This window comes from Macrosteles quadrilineatus, unplaced genomic scaffold, assembly GCF_028750875.1.
Source record: "Macrosteles quadrilineatus isolate MER2022 unplaced genomic scaffold, UCM_ALF_1.0 Scaffold_6__1_contigs__length_79288215, whole genome shotgun sequence".
Lineage (NCBI taxonomy): Eukaryota > Metazoa > Arthropoda > Insecta > Hemiptera > Cicadellidae > Macrosteles > Macrosteles quadrilineatus.
This window is the reverse complement of record NW_026542599.1, coordinates 55120746-55143300: the sequence shown is the minus strand read 5'-3', so window position 1 is coordinate 55143300 and position 22555 is coordinate 55120746. Positions and strand designations below refer to the sequence as shown.

General features: G+C 35.1%; 1 protein-coding gene across 4 annotated transcripts in view; it reads right to left on the bottom strand.

Annotated features, from left to right (window-relative positions):
* LOC128996234 (cohesin subunit SA-2) overlaps window positions 1-22555 on the bottom strand; it is a 43784-nt gene that overhangs the window by 8669 nt on the left and 12560 nt on the right. For all 4 annotated transcript variants that reach the window (XM_054421393.1, XM_054421395.1, XM_054421392.1 and 1 more), the window contains exons 4-17: window positions 22118-22290; window positions 21201-21374; window positions 20523-20727; window positions 19926-20151; window positions 15652-15805; window positions 14526-14674; window positions 13325-13544; window positions 11663-11762; window positions 11265-11383; window positions 10454-10636; window positions 8480-8692; window positions 7457-7618; window positions 6539-6718; window positions 5811-5970 (exon numbers count right to left, since the gene is read on the bottom strand). In XM_054421393.1, the coding sequence (XP_054277368.1) occupies window positions 5811-5970; window positions 6539-6718; window positions 7457-7618; window positions 8480-8692; window positions 10454-10636; window positions 11265-11383; window positions 11663-11762; window positions 13325-13544; window positions 14526-14674; window positions 15652-15805; window positions 19926-20151; window positions 20523-20727; window positions 21201-21374; window positions 22118-22290 (2418 nt within the window). The remainder of the gene's footprint in view (window positions 1-5810; window positions 5971-6538; window positions 6719-7456; window positions 7619-8479; window positions 8693-10453; window positions 10637-11264; window positions 11384-11662; window positions 11763-13324; window positions 13545-14525; window positions 14675-15651; window positions 15806-19925; window positions 20152-20522; window positions 20728-21200; window positions 21375-22117; window positions 22291-22555) is intronic.

The following is a 22555-nucleotide window of genomic DNA, read 5'->3' as shown; positions in this document are numbered from 1 at the left end:
AGAGAGAGATAGAAAGTAAAAATGAAACCCAACAGGAAGTAAAATCCATGTTTAATCCCCTGAGCTGTGATATAATTAAAAATAGGTATTCACCTTTGTCTACAGCTCAAACTGTTGTAACTTGCATTATATGCAGTTTTACGGCATTATAGTGTTGTGTGTTTTGAATATGACGACGCTACTTCAGCTGAATGTTCCACGTCTGATGGTGGCATTATAATGCCGAAAGCCCGTGACTCAAGTTACAACAGTTTAAGTTGTAGACAAAGGTAAATATTCTTACTAATATTATAAATGTGAAAGTTTGTGTGTTTGTTTGAAGTTTGATCACACATTAAATACTGGTTGGATTGGGCTAACATTTGGCATGATGATAGCTCACATTCCCGATTACCACAAAGGCCTATTCTTATCTCAAAAATCCTTTCGGACCGCTAAATTGATATAAACCCGCATAATTGATTGATGTTTTAAAATGATTCTGTTGGTGCCATTTATCAAAATTGTGGACCCTTAGTTATTTATGAGTTTTTAAGTTCACAAGGATACCAATAGAAGCAACAAATGTATCCTTTACAATATAAACATAAACCATCACAATGAAACACTTAACATTTTAATTTACATATTTAAAACTTATTTTGGCCTGATAATACAGGAGGTTGGTACGTTGGTTATGTATTGTGAATGACGTATATGAATACATCACATGAATCACACTTATTATTAAGTCTTTTAATCATACTTTTGTTATCATTTACGCTATCCAATTCACTTGCAAAAACACCGGGTTGAATTATTAGGTTCAATTTATTAGATGATTTTACAAAAGGAGATGCTTTGGTCGAACTTCCTGCTCTTTTTCAAAATGGCTACAATAAATAATTTGAAGTCGGCAGAGCATTTTGTGATAGAAAAGAGCTAATTAAGAAATGCATTCTGATCCTTTCCTGAACTACAAATGTTTACACTAGGTTCCTAAGTTAAATATCTTAAGATATGAATTGACACCAAGTAAAGTAAAACTATTCTCTTGACTGAATGGCAACGTACATTATTCCAATAACGTTGTCAACAACTTCGATGAATGTTCACTTCTGAAGAAATTCCAAAAAGATTTAGTTGCACTGGAGAAACAGTACCCAAATTATAATTTGATGTGCCTTAACTTTGGTAATGTACAGCTCGTGACATCTAAGCTGGCACTTGGCCAATCGCTACTAGTACCTATTTCAAAAAAATTATGTCCCATCATGCGGATTGCATCAACTAACTGTCCTCGCAACCCATATGAAGGCGCTCAAGTACATAATACAAGCGGAGTCAACCCCGTGAGGCAGCGGAAATATTTGCAGTCCGGTCTTTTCCCTACCTCCACCCTCCTCCCGCCTACACTGCCCATGCTAGGCCAAGTGCCGGCTTAGATGTCACGAGCTGTAGATCATATTGTATTGCTAAACAAGCTTAAGATAATGGGGTGTTGCACATAATTGGTTTACTTCATATTTGGAGAATCGCTTTCAATTTGTAGAACTCACTTATTTTTATTTATCAAAAAAACATTGGATACAAAAGACAAAATCAGAGTTACTGTACTACAAATGCATCTAGGTGTCCCTCAGGGATCTATTTTGGGCCCATTTTTTATATATATGCTACCTACATTAAAAACCTCCCAAATGCATTAACTGAGTCAAACAGAACATTAAGTATATACTATGCTGATGATATCAATCTTAAAACTTTGGGTAATTCAATTACTGATATGGAAAATTCTATTGAATTGGAGCTCAAAATATTGAACAGCTCTTAACAAACAACAATTTTACACTAAATACAAACAAGACAAATTTTGTTCTCTTTCATACAAATAAGATAACAAAACCCTAAAATTACTCTAAATAATAAACAGATCGATCAAGTGAAATCAACCAAATTTTCAGGGTAATTGATGAACATCTAAATTGGAATGAACACATTAATTATTTGATTGGTAAATTAATTCAGGCTTATCAATTATCAATTATTTAAGATGGGGACGCCACTATGTGCGTATTTTAACCCAAATATGAGTGAAGGATGAGTGTAGAATGAGTGGCGCGATCTTGTAGTCTTGTTAGTGACTAAGGCCGACATATTCCTTAGACACAGCTGTTAATTAATAGCCCATGCAGCTAATGGCAACTAAGGGACTTACAGTTTATAGTGGAATCCGAACCACATTTTTCCTTGTAATTAACGAATTGGTCTAATTATCAGGATAGTACTGCGGATAGTCTTAGTACTCACTAGTGCGGACGTTAATCCACACCAGGGAGCATCGCATCCACAGTCCATGCCTATAAATATCCACAATTCGTGACCTCCTACTAGCTGGATTACAGGACGACGCCACCCGTACCAGTATTTTTTGTTTGAAGATAACAAGGCTTATCTCTGTGAAAAAGCTGTGTTAGAAATTTAGAAATTTGATCAAAATATATCCATAAACAAGCAAACTACATTTTACAATATTCTCCATAAGAATAACATGAGAATTTTAAGTTTACAATTTTTTTAATTTTCTCCTTAAACACTTTGATATACTAAATTATTTGTTTTTCAAGCTCTTTAAGAGTGTCTAGAGAGAAATTAGAAAATTTAATGTTTTGAGGGTCGAAAATAAGAAAACCCAATTTTCACCCCATAAACCCTCTATAACACCCCGTTCCCATAGTCCGATCATGCTGGTTCGCTGATCTTTGAGGTTCCGATCATTCAAGTTTATGCTGCCCTACCTGCTAACCTAACCTAACCTAACATCAAATGAATATGTAGGCATATTTTCTATAAAGTGTTGTTCAAAACTTCCTTTCCATAAATACTTTTGTTCTAAATTTTCCTTAATACTGGAGGCTAAAATTAACTTAATACAGGCTAGTAGGCTATATGTATAAAATAACTCAAAATTACTTCCTTCCAAATATTTAGATAGAACTTAACAGGCAGTTAACTTAGTTTAACAAATTTCCAGAGCCACTTTTCTTTCCATGGTTAGCAGCCTATGTTACATGTATTAGTTTAGCAGTAAATAATTTCAACAATAGGCCTTTTTAAACACTTCTGGTATGGTATATATTGTTTTAATTTGTTTGATTGTAAGTGGTTTTGTTTACAAATAGAATATAGCCTAGGCCTAAGTTTTATTTTCTACCGTGATTTATTTGGTACCGACCCAACAGTAATATATATGCATATAAAAAAATTGAACCAACAGTTTTTTTGGCCTCTAAGGACATAAAAATGAAAAAAAGTATATCGGTCCCGTGCCTAGGTCTTACCGTGCCACCTACGGTAATAGCTACTCTCCTATAGGGAAATTCGCTAAAACACTGAAGTATTCCATAAATACAATACAAGGTAGAAAAATCTTACAGTAAAAAGTCATCATCGGCTAGAACTTTAAAAAATGAAGCCTTCGTATATCGACAATTTATTCATAAGAAGTTTGCTAACCTTACTAAAAAAAGATCAAAACAAAACAAATTTGTTGAATAAACTAAAATCATTCTTAATTAATCTGGCTCCCTATAGATGGGTTTCTAAATCAAAAATGTATTAGCTATCCATTCAAAAATTATTGTGAAGTTGCTTAAGTATTTTAGATTAAATTATATTACAAATTTGTTATCCTTTGACACTATTCATGTATATAAAAACTAATAAGTATAAAGTGAATAAAGATAATTTGATTTGATTTGAAATTTTTGAACACCCTTATTGATTGTTGAGCTGTATATTTCAATTCATCTAAAGAAGGTATCATTTTATATTGCCACTAAACCTTGTTAGCATAAATGCTTTGTCTTATGATTTTTACTTCCTGTTATTTAGGAGCCACTCATAACAAAAACCACTTTAAAAAAATCACTCAAATGCTTTCAAGTCAATATTATTTTACAGATTAATAATATTTTCAGACTTTAAGATTGATTCTCTTCATCTTGTCACAAATTTGATTTTCAGTACTTTTAAACCAACATTTCTAACCGATTATTTATCAAAATGCTTCCTCAGAAACTATTCATTAAAAAAAAAAATTTGATTCTTCATTGTGATTAACAATTTCGGAACGGCATTTGAAGCCATAGCTTTTCCCAACTGATTCATGCAACACATAGACAGCTGTTATATAGTGATCATTCTTACTTTAATACAAGAAGCAAGGTACGTAAAGACATACCATTTTGGCGACATGTGGTCCGCAGCATGAAACATGTGACAAGTGAGAATATCTCTACGCTGCGCAAACGTCTGTTGTGTTTAGACATTTGTGCCAGATAATTAGACTAGTCTCGATAGCGATTTGCAAAAGAAGATAAGATTGACTAAAGCGTAAATCCAAAAATGGCATCGCAATCAACTGACAACCGCCGTATGGATGAACTTTTGGCCCAGAATTATTGATCAAGTAGCTCTTTGACAATTGATAAAACTACGTACATATTGTCTTGACACGCCAGGTGCCTAGCTGTACAGGCTACTGCGACCTATTGCACGGTAACTCAGGCGGATTTCACATGGTTTAAATTTTAATCGCGCATCTTTGCAGAGACTGTCGGCGATCGATCAAATAAAACCTAGGCTTGGCTTGATTTGAAAATCTAGCTCTCACACTTCCAACATAAAATACCCGATCTGAGCTAGGCCAAAAGTTATTTCTAGCAAGAAACAATCCCACGGGCCAACTGTTATTCCGACCCAAGGATATCGGGGACCCGCAAACACCAGATGAATCATTAGTGCGGTTTTATCCTAGTTTCTTTTTTATTATATTGTAGGCTTAGTACTTTGAAACTCAAATATATATAGGTAAGTACATAGACTGTGGATTATGAAATTAAAGTATTTTAAATTTTTTTTTAATTTTTGGCTATATGAGTAAACAATGAGTTGGGATTTAAAACAACTTAAGTTTACCTGTGGTACAAAAACTTGTAAAAACACTTACCTTTGCACTTAAGGTGTTAAACAGAACCAACTAAAAATGTATTACATAGGGCATTGTAACAAATAAAAATACATTTCCATAAAGTTTATAAACGCCTACACCAAAATCATTACCAAATAATTAAAACCTACATAAAAAAAAACTATCGTCAGAACCATATTAATCTGTGGAAGAGGAATAAAACATTCATAAGCAACAAAAACAACTTGTATTGGGCTGTAACTCTAAACTAAACATATTTATAGTAGTAGAGGTATAAATTACATTTTTGTGGAAATTTTATGCCCTTAACTTTTTCGTTACACGGCACGTATCTGGTTTTAGAGAAATTTACAGAAAAGAAATAGTAAATAAGACTACCTTTTTAAAACTTTCTCCCCATTCCAATCCTGACCTAATATTGTTGGCTAATGGCTACCACAACATTGAGGAATGGGTAATGAACAGCAATAACAGTCAGGCAACATTTTTTTTTCAGATTTGATGGTTAGGCTACTTGTATAATGGTTTAGTGATTTAAGTCATAAAGTAGCCAAAAAAAGGGAAAGAGGCAAGCGAATCCCTCACTTGTAAAAAACTGATAATAATGACAGTTAATCAGACGGTAACAAAGAACTAATTCCTTCTTCAGAAGAAAATATTATATCGATTTAATTGTGTTGTAACTTTTTGTAGGTTCACAACTGCCTAGAACTCTTTTCTTGGTATAGTTATCTATCTATCAATTTCTTTTCCTTGATGTTGTCCTATGCCAGGTGCTTTTTCCTAAAAAAAAAAAAAAATACTACCTATAAATAACAAAAGTAATTTTTACACCGACCTTCCTCTTGATAGACAAACACGTTGTTCTGGATGAAGACGTTCAGCATTGTCTGCAAAGACTTGTCCGCTTCATAGACTAAATCTCCCAGCAGTGGATTAGGGTTGGTGAACAGCTGATTGCAAAATACCACCAGCAGGTCGCAGATGGTGATGTAGGCCTGTAGAAAACAAACAATTTCAATCAACATCCTTCAAGAGAAATATAAATGAGCACACAGTTAGTTCAGGATCAGTTTTTGGATCATTCATCTGCATTAGTTTTGCACAAGCATTCAAAAGTGATTGCCTAGTTGACTTGATATATTCATCAAGGTGGCTTTAAACGGTTGTAACTTAATTTCCAATAACAGTGGGCATCTCAACACAAAATATGCCGTGGCACTTTTGGTGAGAGGAGAAATTGGTAAGTGCTTTGGCCATTAAGTGAGAACTTAATGCATCTTGGTTTCCCCTATTCTTCTTTGGAAGACTTCACCCAGAAAAACGTATTACTGCATCACCTTCTTGTCAAAGCTGAGCTGGGTGGGAAGAATTAACCTGAGCTTTTTAACTGAAATAAATTAAAAATGAGCTGAATGGTAAGAAATTAATGAGCATGTCAATGTATTCTTTTCCTATACATAGCTTCTTTTCATTGGCTGTAAAATATTGCAATAGAAGCAATGACCAACTAATCATACCTACTAACATAACAAAATAGTTGAAAAACAACAAAAATGTACTTACCTCTTCTTTGTATAGTTGGTTGCTTTCCATGGTCAACATCTCTTTCATGCAGTCAAAAAATTGTGTCAATTTCTGCTTGACTTCTTTGCAAGCATCAGCTCCGCTCTCCGCAAGCTCTTCCAAATGGTGTAGATCCCAGAGAATTCCAAAATAGCAAGCAGACATACAGTACTTGACAGCCTAAGATAAAATTGTGATATCATACACTTTTATAATCATCTGCTACATGTTGGTTAACTCTGCAGATAAATAAACTACCAACACTTAATCTGCAGTCAATGAATGTGAAGTGTTCTTGGACCAAAGAAAAACTCAATAACTGAAATATCGATTAGTCGATTTATTCTTGTTTACTCAACGTTTTTCACAGATTGAATAAAAGTTGTAGTCTTAATTTATTCATTGCATTTTTGGAACATTTAAAAACATAAATGAGACAAAAATGTAATAGGCCTACTAGTTTCCCAACAAAAGGATACCGGTGAAAATTGATTTGATGGTGATAGAGGGAAGGACACAGGGAGGAAGATGCAGTAGATGAAAAGATAAGGTGAAAAGGGATGTGGAGAAGTGAGGAATAAGATGACAGAAGGAAGAGGAAAAGAATGTTGAGGGATAGGAGAAGCAGAGTCTACACTTAAACCTGGAAATAACCGTTCAAGTGTTGTACTAGCCCAGAGGTTAGCGTCTCAGACTTTGAGAGAGGAATGGGTCCTATCCCTAGCATATCCACGAACATTTTTGGTTTGGACTGCTTTCCTTTAAAGATGTAGCTCAAAATTCTACTGGCATAGACACACAAAAAACAACAGAAAATAATAGTATATATGCATGTATCTAATATATTTGGCAAACACTTTTAAAATACTAAACAATATTTACAGAGTACAAGAAAAATTAAATAAATATTTAAATTACCTCTTCAGGCAAAGTTCTATTGCCGTCTTTCGCCTCAACCACATCTTTGAACATTGTGCTCCAGATATTCCAACTGCCGATGTTGTGACAGGAGTAGAAGATGGCGACTTTCTTCAAACTGTTTACCACATTGAATGTCTCATCATCGTCAGGAGTCTCAGCCTGAAATGTGAGAGGTATTTTATCTGCAACTCATGTACAAAACTGATCTCTAGAACACAGCTTGAGAATGTGCATATTCAAGGTGTTAATAAAAATGTTATCTACACATCCGATTGATTAAGTCTCTTTTTTGTCTATCTACAAAGCTAATTCTGAGAACATATGCTTTACAATGAAACTCGTTATTTAGTTGGTCTAGAAGTGAGAAAGATTAATTGATTTTTATCAACAAGTAAGGTGATTTTTGCCAGAAAGCGTGTACAGGGAATATATGTTTTACAATGAAAATTGAGGTTGAAGTAGTTGATCTATAAGTAAAAAAGATTGATCGATTTTATTTACCGACTGAGGGTTTCATTTTTACTATGAAGGGTGCGTAGTTTAAGAGGAAGTAAAATAAGAGAACATCTTTCTGCAATATACAAATATCAGTTGTATTCATTTTTGGTCTGGTTTCCAGGTACGATTTTAGGTACAAACGCCATCACCTAAAGGTAACGATATCATACGATTTCCAATAATCGGCACTGGCTACAAAACATCATCTGATCCTCTCTCTACCTAGAACATAACACCGTCCATATCCGTCCGTCTCTTCAGGGCAGTCAACCTCCAGCAGTCCAATCCAAACCTAACCTAACCAGGCCATGTCACAGAAATGTAAACTGATGTAATTATTTGCACCAATGAATTTTATCCTTGTGATAATACCGCGACTCTCTTGGACTAGCCTGTTGAAGTAATGTAAAAAGTGTTTCAAGCTAGTGCCTAGCATCCTAGAATTTGAAACTGGGTCATAAAAAAAAAAAAAAAAAAAAACTGTGTATGCTAGACTGATTTAAAATTTCAAACGACACTAACCCCTTCGATGAGGCAATTCCACTCGTCCATAGCCTCCTTGTATCTGTTGACAATCGCGTCTATGAGCGTGCTCCGTTGTACATCACACCGGGTATAGATGGCGTTGCCTTCAGTACACAGCACTTCCAGAGTTTTGGCGCAAGTTTCCAGAACATCAGTATCATGATGCTTCTCCACAACTTGGTGCAGTTTCTTCAACAGGAGGTCTAAATTCTGCAAAAAAGGGGAAATTTGCATTAGTCTTAAGAGTTTTTGGTAGGCTAATTTCAAGGAGCGATGGGTAGGCCTAATTGAAGAGGGATAGAGTTTTGCTCGATTATATATCACAATTGCAATCCTTTAGGACGTACATCTAGCCCCTGTTCTCTGAATTCAACATCAGAGTTAGCGGGCTCCAGGGTTAGGCAATTCCGGAGTGGAGTGGTTAGTCAGTTGCTCAGTTCCGCCACCCAACATGGGTAATTAGTTCCCGAGTAAGTCAATTCCATCCTCTCCTGTTGCCTAGCTGATTTTCCAATCAATTTGAATTTGGTATTATGGTTTTAGTTTATCAGGGTTTTGGTGTAAAGGGCTGCAATATAGAAAGCCATTGTTGCTATTAAGTCATGTTTTCAAAAGGTGATTAAAAAAAATAATGTTATTAACACTGCACTGCTTTATTTTAGAACTAGGGTCCTTGTTGCTTGAATTCGAGCACAGGCGTTTATTTTAAAACGAATAACAGTCATAATTTCAGATGATACGACTCAAAGATTATGGAAATACTCAAGATGTACATAACAGATCGATAATCAACATTTCTTGTAAATATCTTATCCTTTTTCAAAAGCTGATAATGTTTTTTTAGTGATTTCTACAAATAGCCTTACTCATAGACGCATTAGGTTGTCCATAATAACGATTATAAAGTTTAAAAAATATATTATTTCTATTTCTTCTCCTTGGTGGTGTTCTATGACTTTCCTATGTTTCCATAGTTTGCAAATCGGCTCTTTCAATGATTACTAAGAAATTCAGCACAGTGTTAATTCAGTTTTCTTTTTAGTATATCAAATTATCTAGGCTCTCTCGCTTTTTTCCAATGTAATATTTACGCCAACCCAATTTCAAATAGTAAATATTTCATTTCAACCAAGGCCACACTAAAAAAACAGGCCGTAATGCTCGTCAAGCATGACGTCACGATAGAAGACGGCAATGACGTAATTTTGCCGTTTGTGATCAGCTGCTTGTTTTAATCTTTCATTGGGAAATAAATAAATAAATACTTATACGTCATAGCCGTCTTCTATCGTGACGTCATGCTTGACGAGCATTACGGCCTGTTTTTTTAGTGTGGCCTTGTTTCAACCAAGTAAGTAAATGTTTGTGTTAAATTAGCAAACTTATTGACTGTTTACAATTAACATATGTTCTTCTTCTCACTTTTAATTTCTGACAACAGCTGGAGTTTCATAACAATGTTTGTTTCCCATGTTAATCTTATGGAGAAATACGAAATTTTAAAAGGTGCCAGGGGCCTCACTCTCTAATTATTTTCCTAAAAAGAATGGTGTACCTACTTATACCCTATTGGCTACCAGAAGCACCGGCCAATACATTTTTATAAGTACAACTGGAAACGAAATTTACTTGTTCATTAATCAACTTATTTCTATTTTTACATTTTCCCTTATAAATATACAATTCTTCCCAAGCATTCATTACATATTTACACATTTATTGAAGATCAAGTATTGGCTACTTCAATTAAAGCTAGGTAAGTAGGTTTAAGTTTACCAGCACAATGAGTTAGTGTCAATTTGTTCTACTGTACCTATGATGTTTAGTCCTGCAGATTGTAAATGGTTCTTTAAATATTAATCAAACCATGAAGAATTCTATGAAAGTGCAAGTTCAAATCTTTATTTCAACAAACCTGTAGTAGCCTTTCAGAAGCATTAAAATGAATTGAATAATAAAATGTCAACTCACGGCTTCTTGTCTTGAAGTTGTGTAAATTTCAAGATCAAAATATTGCGGGATGGAGATCAGGTTTGCCAACTTATCAGGATCGGCTCGGTATTTATCGATCAGCGGTGGCAATGTAGCGATAAAATGTTCCGTCAATCTTTGCTTGTCGTCTTGAACTTGCTTGATCTCCTTCACTGACGGAATCTGTTGAGAGGAGAACAATATTAAAATATTACGCTACAAAATATAATTGTGCCGTATTCAAAAGGTAACAAATTAATCAGTGATTAGGAAATCCAAAATCCTATCCTCAGCTCACATTAATTTGCAAATAACAACATTTACCTTGGCCAATTTTTAACACTCTTTCTTATTGTCGTAAAAAATAACACTTTCAAAGAGCTTCAAGAGACAGTAACAATAATCATCTACAACAACCTAACTTACCAATTGGCAGCTTGAAACCTTCTAGCTAATTTCATTTTCGAGAGTTGTTAGCCTCCGGATTACGTTTAAATATTTATAATGGTTTAAGTACCTGCAATTAGTAAACCAAACTGCTGCTTGTGGCAACTATAGTTTCAATTCAGCTAGAAACCATCTTCAGGCCGTAAAAGGTGCACACACGAACACGCACATTGATATAGCTAAGCTAGATCATAGATAAAAATAGGCTAATGAGCATAAAATGCATAAACCTCAAAACAGACAAAATGGACATTTTTTATTTTATTTTCCTACTCTCTTTGTCTACACTAGACTAAGTTCGCCAGGGGATGCAATATTGTGTATTTTCCTAGCTGCTATCTCTTTATTCTACATTTCAAGATACCTTTCTGTTAGGCCCTCTGCCAACTGGGGCTTCTCCAGTAGCTGCTTGCCTAACACAACACACCATCAGCTCTATCAGACTTGTCTCCTGGCGATCATCCAACGGCTCCTCGTGGGGACCTGCAAACAAAACATTGTTACAGTAATAAAAAACTGTTATTATTTGCTCAATATATTGTTACCCTCCCCTAATATTGTCTTTATCAAAAACTATCATGCCATCAGTATAAACAGTGTAGGCCATATGTTCCCATAAGTTAAAAAAACATGAAATTTTAACTGGTTTGTGTGATAAATTGACTTACACACCAGTTTCTGCTTTAAGCCATTTATGTAACATTTTGTGCTAAGGTAATACATGAGTGTATAGAAAGTTATGTGATGACACGTATTCTATACCTGGTTCTTCCAGTAGCAGATCGGTCATGCATTCCCAATCTTTCATCATGTCGTTACTCTCAATCAGTGAATCGACCAGGTAAGCACCGTGTTCGTGAAGCTAAAACCATTAAGACTTTGTTAGAAACTAATATTTGTACCAGTATAAATAGGGTGACTAATAGAATACTGATACCTAGAAGCTAAAATGTATAAAATGGCTATATACCTTCCAAAGCATCTATAGCATGAAATTCAAGAACACTGCAATAAGTGAGCTAAAATTAAATTCCTTTGAGGGTCATAATAAAAACCATACATTTGCAAGCCATAAAAATATTTGATTAAATTTTAGCGAATTTCCCAATAGGGTAATAGCTATTACCGTAGGTGGCACAGTAAGACCTAGGCCCTGGACCGATTTTCTTTTTCAATTTGATGACCCCAGAGGCCAAAAACATAATTCGTTCAAATTTTCATATACGGTATAAATAATACACCATAGTACCCATTTTTTTATTATTATTTTAAAATTATATATATATGTCCGTAAACACGATAAATTGAGTAATTTTTGTCCGACTTTTATTAAATTTGGTTTGAGGTTGTAAGGCGGGATAAACTTAAATGAGTTTGCGAATCAGCATGATCGGACCATGGGAACGGGGTTTTATGGAGTAAACATTTTCCAATTTCTCTCTAGACCTTTTTAAAGAGCTTACAAAAAAACAAACAAATGAGTATATAAAAGTGTTTTTGTATGGTTGTTGGTAACAGAGAAGATTTAAAAAAAAAATTAAATTTTAAATTACCACATTATTCTTATGGATAATGTTGTAGTTTGCTTGTTTATGGATATATTTTGATCAAATTTATTGATTTTATACTAAGCTATAATAATTTTACTAAAAAACACACTTTATTAGTTTCCTTGTAGCAGCAAACCTAGTTACTCGTTACACCTAAAGTTATTTAAATAGATTAATTGAAAATCAATCCAGGCAAATGGAAATTCGCTTAGACGGCAGGTTTGCTGTGGCGTGGGTATTTTATACTAATTTGTGATTGCGGCACAAATTTAATCCCCAGAACTAAATGGTCCAGATATTTAAAATTGGGTTACAAAGTGTTATACATGTTAGCAGTACAGAATAATAATAAATAGTACAAGTTTTAGCCACCCCGTCCGAACAACGTTAAACCGTAACCATGGTAAACACTCAAATCAATTGGACAATCATCCTAGAAGAAACGGGAACCGCCCACCATGGCGCAGGTAGTTGGCCAACAGAATGTAAGTGAGTAGACCACGAAAAAGATCTCATACCATGATTACATTTTTTTTTTATTTTAGTAAATGGATTTTGAGTAAACAAACATACATACAGTTGTATATGACAGTGGTAAATAGCCTTTGAATTTCAACCATTGATTAGGGGGAAAAAATTGGTTATTCAAAACAGCCTCACTAAGCTAGAAGACCTGTAACTTCTTTCAGACTAGGACACCAAATAAGTACCATCTATCAAAATGTTTATGTGATCCCCACTTGCCCAGTAGAACCTATGACTGATTTGGGACCTCAAAGTAAAGTCTGTAACTTTAATAACCAATAGAAAACATTAAATCAAATTAGGCTACAAATTTTGTTAAAATTCAAAAGCTTAATGTAAATAAACATACCTCTGACTCTATAAAGAACTGTACAAGATCTCGTATGAGAGGAGTGTTGGGAAGCCTCTTCTTGCCGCGCTTGGTCCTCACAATATTCCCTGCGTCCTCTGGTACAAACAACCTCTCGTTGAGAAACTCTCCCGCGGCCTGTGCGACCGCGCGATGACTCGAGTATACCAGCTCGTAAACATGTTCACAGTCCTTGTCTGTCAAAATGTCTCTGTGATTCCTGTAAGTTGAAACTTGCCTTACTCTTGATCATTTTTCAGACTTCAGAAAAGTATTATAATTCATGTAGGCTTACAGTCTTAACTGTGTGTTTTGTTGTGAAGAATATTTGACAATTAATATGAACTTGAAAATATATTGAATTTAGCTATCATCTCAGAAAATACAGTCCAGGGAATAGAAACACAAATAAAAGACCACAAAACATAATAATAATGATTTGTCCTGATATAGAATTTCCTTGGAGATTAGATTGAAGAGGATATAAGTGTTATGTTTTGTGATATATTTAATTTGTGTCGCCTACCTATTAACCCCTGGACTCTTATTTTCCTCAGGTAAGCTATAAGAACTCTCTACCTTTTGAAAACCAATTCTTAACCGGCTACTTAGCTTTCCTTTAAAACATATATTTGTATTCATGATGACTGATTATTAAAGATTTTTGAGGAGGGTATGTCTAACAGCAGAATTACCCTAGCCTACTGTTGAAAATAGATGTAAATGCACAAAAATAAACACTTACACACAGAACTGTTTGAGCACTAGCTCCTTGTTTAGTAAAGTATCAGTTTTGTTATGTTGTTCTGGTTGTGGAAGACAGGAAGAATATGCTGTCTAGCCTAAAATTTTTTGAGATCAAATGAGTTCAACCAGCTTTTCTTTAAAAATTAGACTCCAAAGATTTATGGATATAAAAAAAGGTTAGTCTTGGATCAGTGTGCATTTGTGATATGTTGTGTACAGTTTTGAGCATTTGTTGAGTTTTTGTTAATAGCACTTGAAGTCTATTTTTTCTCAGGTAAGCAAGTTGGAATCTATCCATAAAAAAAAACACTGACAGTATGAGTAAGTTAGATTACTGTAATGTATTGTCATCAAAAACCAAGGTGTGGTACAGAAATTGGTTTAGGCATGTCCACTTACTGCAAATCACATTTTTATAAATAATTTATAATTGACATTTTCTAAAAAAACTTACTTCAATATGCTGATGACGAGACGTACAGCTTGTACTGCCACATCATACTCTTTGTCTAAAGTCATTGCAACAATTCTGTCCTTGAACTTACTGGTGAACAACTCCAGTTTGCCTTTCAGTTCTTCAGATGCATACAGGGGTTGAAGAGCCTAATAAATAAACATCAATCTATATCTATAAAAGAGGAACTATGTATGAATATATATGTGTATAAACGTTATGGACTCCGAAACCGCTCGCAGTGGTATGTTTAAAGGAGAAGTAGTCTTAATCCCATAAGAATACTGATGATTTCATCTGAATTACCCTCTGAATTTAAGCAACTACAAAATCCTTAGTCTCTTGCTTTCGCAATCACCATTATAAGGCACTAGGGCAATCCCTGACTATCGTCGGTTTAAATGTAGAAAAAACATGCTTTTCACACAGACAGATGTAATTTGTTAGCGCAGCAACGCGCGCCGGGCAACTGCTAGTAAAGTTATATTTTATAAATTTGTAAACAAATAAACTAATATTGATCCAACAAAAGCTTAGATTTGCTAGAACATATTGAGGACAAAGGTGTTGTTTTCAGGTAAATATTAAATGTTAATAAATGGTTTACGAAATCTTCTCCAGTTGTATGTATAAATTAATACACTCGTCAAATTAGTGAGCGATGTGAACTTTAACACTCTAACTTATTTAGTAAGGATTTGGTAGTGAAAAATAGTGTAAATTACTTAATTGTTTGTATTCTACTTCAATTAAATTATTTACAAATTTAAAATACTAAATGTAAAAAAAACCCCTCATTTTTAGGAACCAAAATCCATGGAATAATTGGCCCTAAGCTAAATCTCATTTACAAATTCATTGTAATTTTTTACTTTACAATTTATGCATCATTTCAAGAAACCTAATATTTAAACTAATTTTTAGTTAACAAATATTTAGCCTACTGATACATACCAGGACTTTTTTGTAACTGCTACAATGACTGATTTTAGTTTAGATTAGTTATTTGTTGAAAAATGTTTACAAGTAAAACCACCAAGTTTACAAACAATATTTGAGTTTTTAATTAAGATCCACTTGACTTAAATATTTAGGGCTAAAACAACAACTAGGCATGTTTGTGTACCTGTAAACATTTCAGTCTCACTTCTCCTACTTTGTCGTGCAAAGTCCAACCAATATACTTCAAGTACGAATCATCGAGAAAGTTCTGGTGAAACTTCTTCATCCAAACACCGATTTCTGCCATGCAAATGGATCTTATTTCTGGTAGGGTATCCCTGGAATCAATTTTAGACTTCATTGGCCAATGGTAAAATTATTGTGGGTAAAAAAGGTTCATATGTGATTCATGCATACAATTGCTCAAACAGTTATGTTTGCACTTGTTAAAACTATTGAATAGTGATGGTCGGATCCGGATATCGGACTACCGGAGCTAGAACCGGCACCGGATAGGATCCAAAAAATTCCGGATCTTGGGCTGGATCCGGTTTTGATGGATCCGATTTTTTCACAAAGCTGTCTGTACCACTGTACAACACCGATTTGATTACTAACACAAAGCTGTCTGTATCACTGTACAACCCCGATTTTTTACTAACACAAAAAGCTGTCTGTATCACTCTACAACCCCGATTTGTTTACTAGCACAAAGCTGTCTGTATCACTCTACAACCCCGATTTTTTACTAACACAAAAAGCTGTCTGTATCACTGTACAACACCGATTTTTTTACTAACACAAAGCTGTCTGTATCACTCTACAACCCCGAATATTTTTACTAGCACAAAGCTGTCTGTATCACTGTACAACCCCGATTTGTTTACTAAATACAAAGCTGTCTGTATCACTGTACAACACCGATTTTTTTACTAACACAAAAAGCTGGCTGTATCACTGTACAACCCCGATTTTTTTACCAACACAAAGCTGTCTGTATCACTGTACAACACCGATTTGATTACTAACACAAAGCTGTCTGTATCACTGTACAACCCCGATTTTTTACTAACAAAAAGCTGTCTGTATCACTCTACAACCCCGAATGTTTTTACTAGCACAAAGCTGTCTGTATCACTGTACAACCCCGATTTGTTTACTAAACACAAAGCTGTCTGTATCACTGTACAACCCCGATTTGTTTACTAGCACAAAGCTGTCTGTATCACTCTACAACCCCGATTTTTTACTAACAAAAAAAGCTGTCTGTATCACTGTACAACATCGATTTTTTTACTAACACAAAGCTGTCTGTATCACTCTACAACCCCGAATATTTTTACTAGCACAAAGCTGTCTGTATCACTGTACAACCCCGATTTGTTTACTAAACACAAAGCTGTCTGTATCACTGTACAACACCGATTTGATTACTAACACAAAAAGCTGGCTGTATCACTGTACAACCCCGATTTTTTTACCAACACAAAGCTGTCTGTACCACTGTACAACACCGATTTGATTACTAACACAAAGCTGTCTGTATCACTGTACAACCCCGATTTTTTACTAACACAAAAAGCTGTCTGTATCACTCTACAACCCCGATTTGTTTACTAGCACAAAGCTGTCTGTATCACTCTACAACCCCGATTTTTTACTAACACAAAAAGCTGTCTGTATCACTGTACAACACCGATTTTTTTACTAACACAAAGCTGTCTGTATCACTCTACAACCCCGAATATTTTTACTAGCACAAAGCTGTCTGTATCACTGTACAACCCCCATTTTTTTACTAAATACAAAGCTGTCTGTATCACTGTACAACACCGATTTTTTTACTAACACAAAAAGCTGGCTGTATCACTGTACAACCCCGATTTTTTTACCAACACAAAGCTGTCTGTACCACTGTACAACACCGATTTGATTACTAACACAAAGCTGTCTGTATCACTGTACAACCCCGATTTTTTTACTAACACAAAGCTGTCTGTATCACTCTACAACCCCGAATATTTTTACTAGCACAAAGCTGTCTGTATCACTGTACAACCCCGATTTGTTTACTAAATACAAAGCTGTCTGTATCACTGTACAACACCGATTTTTTTACTAACACAAAAAGCTGGCTGTATCACTGTACAACCCCGATTTTTTTACCAACACAAAGCTGTCTGTATCACTGTACAACACCGATTTGATTACTAAATACAAAGCTGTCTGTATCACTGTACAACCCCGATTTGTTTACTAGCACAAAGCTGTCTGTATCACTCTACAACCCCGATTTTTTACTAACAAAAAAAGCTGTCTGTATCACTGTACAACATCGATTTTTTTACTAACACAAAGCTGTCTGTATCACTCTACAACCCCGAATATTTTTACTAGCACAAAGCTGTCTGTATCACTGTACAACCCCGATTTGTTTACTAAACACAAAGCTGTCTGTATCACTGTACAACACCGATTTGATTACTAAACACACAGCTGTATGTATCACTCTACAACCTCGATTTTTTACCAACACAAATCTGTCTGTATCACTATACAACCCTGATTTTTTCCAGATTTTTTTACTAACACAAAGCTGTCTGTATCCATGTACAAGACCGTTTTTTCCCCCGAGTGTTTGTCTCTTGATGCAAACAACTTATATGGCAAGGCCATGTCTCGATGTTTGTATCTAGATGCAAATAACTTGTATGGCAAGGCCATGTCTCAGTGTTTGCCTCTTGATGCAAATAACTTATATGGCAAGGCCATGTCTCAGCGTTTGTCTCTTGATGCAAATAACTTATATGGCAAGGCCATGGTCAGTGTTTGTCTTTTGATGCAAATAACTTATATGGCAAGGCCATGACTCAGTGTTTGTCTTTTGATGCAAATAACTTATATGGCAAGGCCATGACTCAGTATTTGTCTCTTGATGCAAATAACTTGTATGGCAAGGTTATGACTCAGTGTTTGTCTTTTGATGCAAATAACTTATATGGCAAGGCCATGTCTCATTGTTTGTCTCTTAATTCAAATAACTTATATGGCAAGGTCATGTCTTAGTGTTTATCTCTTGGTGCAAATAACTTATATGGCAAGGTCATGTTTCAGTGTTTATCTCTTGATACAAATAAATAACATATATGGCAATGGCATGTATCTTTCCGAACTGAATCCGACCCGATTTTTCGGATATCTTCACACCTCTAGTTTTTAGTTTTGTACCTGGATGATAAGCTAACGGCCTATAATTTTGTCTCAAAAATATCCCGTTAGTATTTTAATCTCACCCGAAGCTACGTGATAAAAAATAATAAAAGTATGATTTAAATTGGCATTCTGTTAATTATGTTTTTTTTTTACCCGCCCTTATGACAGTGTGTATCTGGATCCGGATCCGAAGATCCGGATCCGAATTTTTCAAGATCCGGATCCGGTACCGACATTTTCTTGGATCCGCCCATCTACTATTGAATGTTACTAATGCAAATAATTCCCAACCAGTATTCCTTTCCTTTAAATTATACCTTATAACTTAACCATCTTTCCTGTCACACCTCATTCAACTAGCCTATGTTCTTTTGAATTAAATACAGTAGACTCTTGATAATTCGAAATTGGTGGGCCAAGCATAAAAATTTGAATTATCAAGAGTTTTGAATTATCAAGAGTTCGATTTATCGGGAGAAAAATAAACCATTCGAATTACAGAGAGTTCATTTGTTTAATACATACAAAGGTACAGCACGTTATAATAAAACATCATACCGTATTTTAGTACACAATCAACGGCTTATTTTTCAGTTACTGTAGTTGCAAAGAAATCTATTATTTAGCGCCATATATTTCGCAAAATAGCTTAACTATCAGCTGTCGACAACTACATTTTGTGCTCAAGGAGATGTCGCGCAATCTAGAGATCGGATTGCCAACTTAGAAAAACAAGTCAGCGAACTAACTCAGACTACTGCTCTAACTAAACAAACATCAAAACATCCAACACTAGCCTACCATGGGAACAGGATGTACTGTACTGTATAGTTTCCTGTTGTAACAGGAAGAGATCACTTCGAATTATAGAGTGTTTTGCTGACTAAACTTCGAATTACTGCGTGACTTTGATTTATAGTGTGTTTTTTCGACGAAACTTCGAATTACAGCATGACTTCGAATTATAGAGTGTTAACCGACGAAACTTTGAATTACTGAGTTACTTCGAATTATAGAGTGTTTTTCCGACGAAACTTCGAATTACTGCGTGTTACAAATTGACCTGCCCTCTATTTGGACTTTGAAATACCGAGTGTATCAAAATGCATGGTAAAAATTTGAATTATTGAGAGATTCTCTAGGGACTGAGCCTTCATTTTGAATTATCGAAAGTTTTGAATTATCAAGTGTTTGAATTACCAAGAGTGGACTGTATTTGATGTTTTTACAGATCCGCAGACTAACCTGTATCTGTGGACAAATACAGACTTGAACATGTAAGTAAGCATGTTCTTGATCTCGTCCATGTTCTCCTCCAGTTCTTGTCTCTTGGCCATAAGTGACTCGAGGCGGTCGCTGGCTCGCTTGTCTCTCGCCTTCTGTCGCTCCGCCTCGTATTGTCGTTGTGTGTTGTCCAAGTTGATGGACACTGTCAGCGCTACATCCACCAGCGCCGTCATCAGCTTCATGGCTGTAAAATTTTGATTTATGGAAAAATTCTTATTTGAGTACTCAAGTGTTTGTGAGAGAGAATACATTGAAAGATAGAATACAGAATTTTTTTTACAACACAAAACCATGAAAATTAGCTTGGTATTACAATAAACCCCCTTTAAACTACACTCCATTAATCCTAAAACTTGAATTAATTGACAATAGATGTTTGGTCTTAGGGTATCTAAATAAAAGCCAGATCACTGGATTTGGACCAACATAGCAACACCTTAGTTGTATCCACACTCAAAAAAGTGAATAAGTGAAAAGAAATATTCAAAGCATAACTTCAACAATGCTTCAGACAAAAGTGTACAACTGTGAGAAATAAAAAAAGACTAAGCTTACCAGCAAGTGTCGCTGTATGCCTGAATGCTCGGACTTGTGAATCCGACAGTCCCGTCAAAAGTGAAATGACATTGTCCATGAGATATTGATCGTAGATAATAGAATACTGACACTGCTTTACCAACATAGCGACGAAATCACAAAAGTTCTGTCTGAATTTCTTCCACTGCTGCCCAGACATTATCAAAGGATATTCACCACTTTCCTGTAAAAAAAATAAAAGGTTTCAGTAATCTGACACATACTTTCTCTCATTAGCTTGTCAACAACCTTTATCATGGGTAAAGCGGTGGAAGCAACTATGCTATTAGGTAAAATAACAAGAGTTGCAATAACTTTTGAATCGTAATTTAATTTTGAAAATTAGGCTACATAGGCTTAAAGTTCAAAAATGTCATTTAAATATCAGAACATGTCATATAAAGGTAAGGCAGTTCCAAGCACCTTTCAAATTCAAACCTTCCATACGACCATGAAATATTAATATACATAAAAAAAGATTTGATATTTAATGCCTTTTACAAACACCCAAAACCAAACCGTGTCAACCCAACCCTAATCCCTGCTTGTAAAGGTGTGTGGATGAATGGTCTAGGCAATGCCCAAATCAAGAAAAACTGGAAGAGAACAGGATATGTATATTAGAATGAGAATTTAAAATTTTTATTTGTGACCTACTTCATCAAACTCCTCTGTCATCTTCCGAATGATGGCTGCATGTTCCATACTGGCTGCCATCTGAGCAGTGATCTTACCCTTGCAGCCAGCCGCGTGTATGAAGAACTGCATCAGAGCTACTAGAGCGGTGTCGCGGTTGATCTTGTACGCTTCTATCCAGTCGTCCACAATAGTCTGAAACAACATGTTACTGAGAGCAGCTCAAAAGTGATATAATTGACTTTGAGTACAGCTAGGAACCTACCTTGCAGAAACGAATACAAATAGGCCTACCCTACAGGATTATTCAATTCAATTCAATATTAGAAATGGGATAAAGTTGTTGCTCACATCATATTGTAAAATGAAAAGACTGTTTACATCTCTGGTTAAGCTTTGGTTTGTTGATCTGACAAAATGTGTTTCTTTAATTTGAGGGGAAATTTTACCAATAAGCTTTTACTCTTTGATTTACCTAAATGGGAAAGGGTCTGTCTTTATATCGTATCATATCATTATAATGTTTATTAGCACATAAACGTACCAAGATTACATAGATAAATGTACAGGTGCTTCGTCATACTTTTAATAGCTTTATTTTTAGGCTATATAATGTACTTTCTTAAAATGACATAACTTTGCACAATAAACAGACAAACTTGTAAACCATTGATCACTATGTAAATGTAAGTCGTGAGAGAGTAAATCATGTAAATGTGAATAAATCACTATGTAAAATTCACGTTAGGCCTACAACTTGTTTTTGTATTGGATAAATACAGCTCTTAGTACAATCAGTGACTTCTCGGAGGGGGTCTGACTTTCTTACTGTCGGATGGGTATAAAATATTTACCTTCTCTGGAAAAAGTTGGGTCAACATTTGGAAAACCTTTACTGTCTAAAACCTTAGTAAAGGTTCTACAAAAGAAAAACTTACTTGAAGGGACGATCGTCCATTGCGAACAATCAAGTAGAGGCTAGAATCTTCGTCATTGATTGTCTCAGCATACGATCTCTTTCTTCCTTTCCTGCCAGGGGTTGTTCGTTCTTCCGCAGGCTGCCTCCTCACTGGGGTAGGCGGTGGAGGGGGGTTGTTTGGTTGTGTTGCATCTAGAATTCATTAACTTGTTCAGTTGATGGAATACTTTAAAAATGAAATACAACAATACGACCAAGGATTCAATCCATTAAAGCCAGTGGTTGCTAATTGCTGTAAAACCATAATGATAGACATTGATTGTTGATTGATGATAATCAATGATTTATTTTGCTTTTGTTAGTGAAATTCCCAATAGGTGAGAAGTTACCATTGCCTTTATTGTGATTCCCAGGCCAATAATTTTTTTGGAATAGTCGTAATTTAATTATATATTTT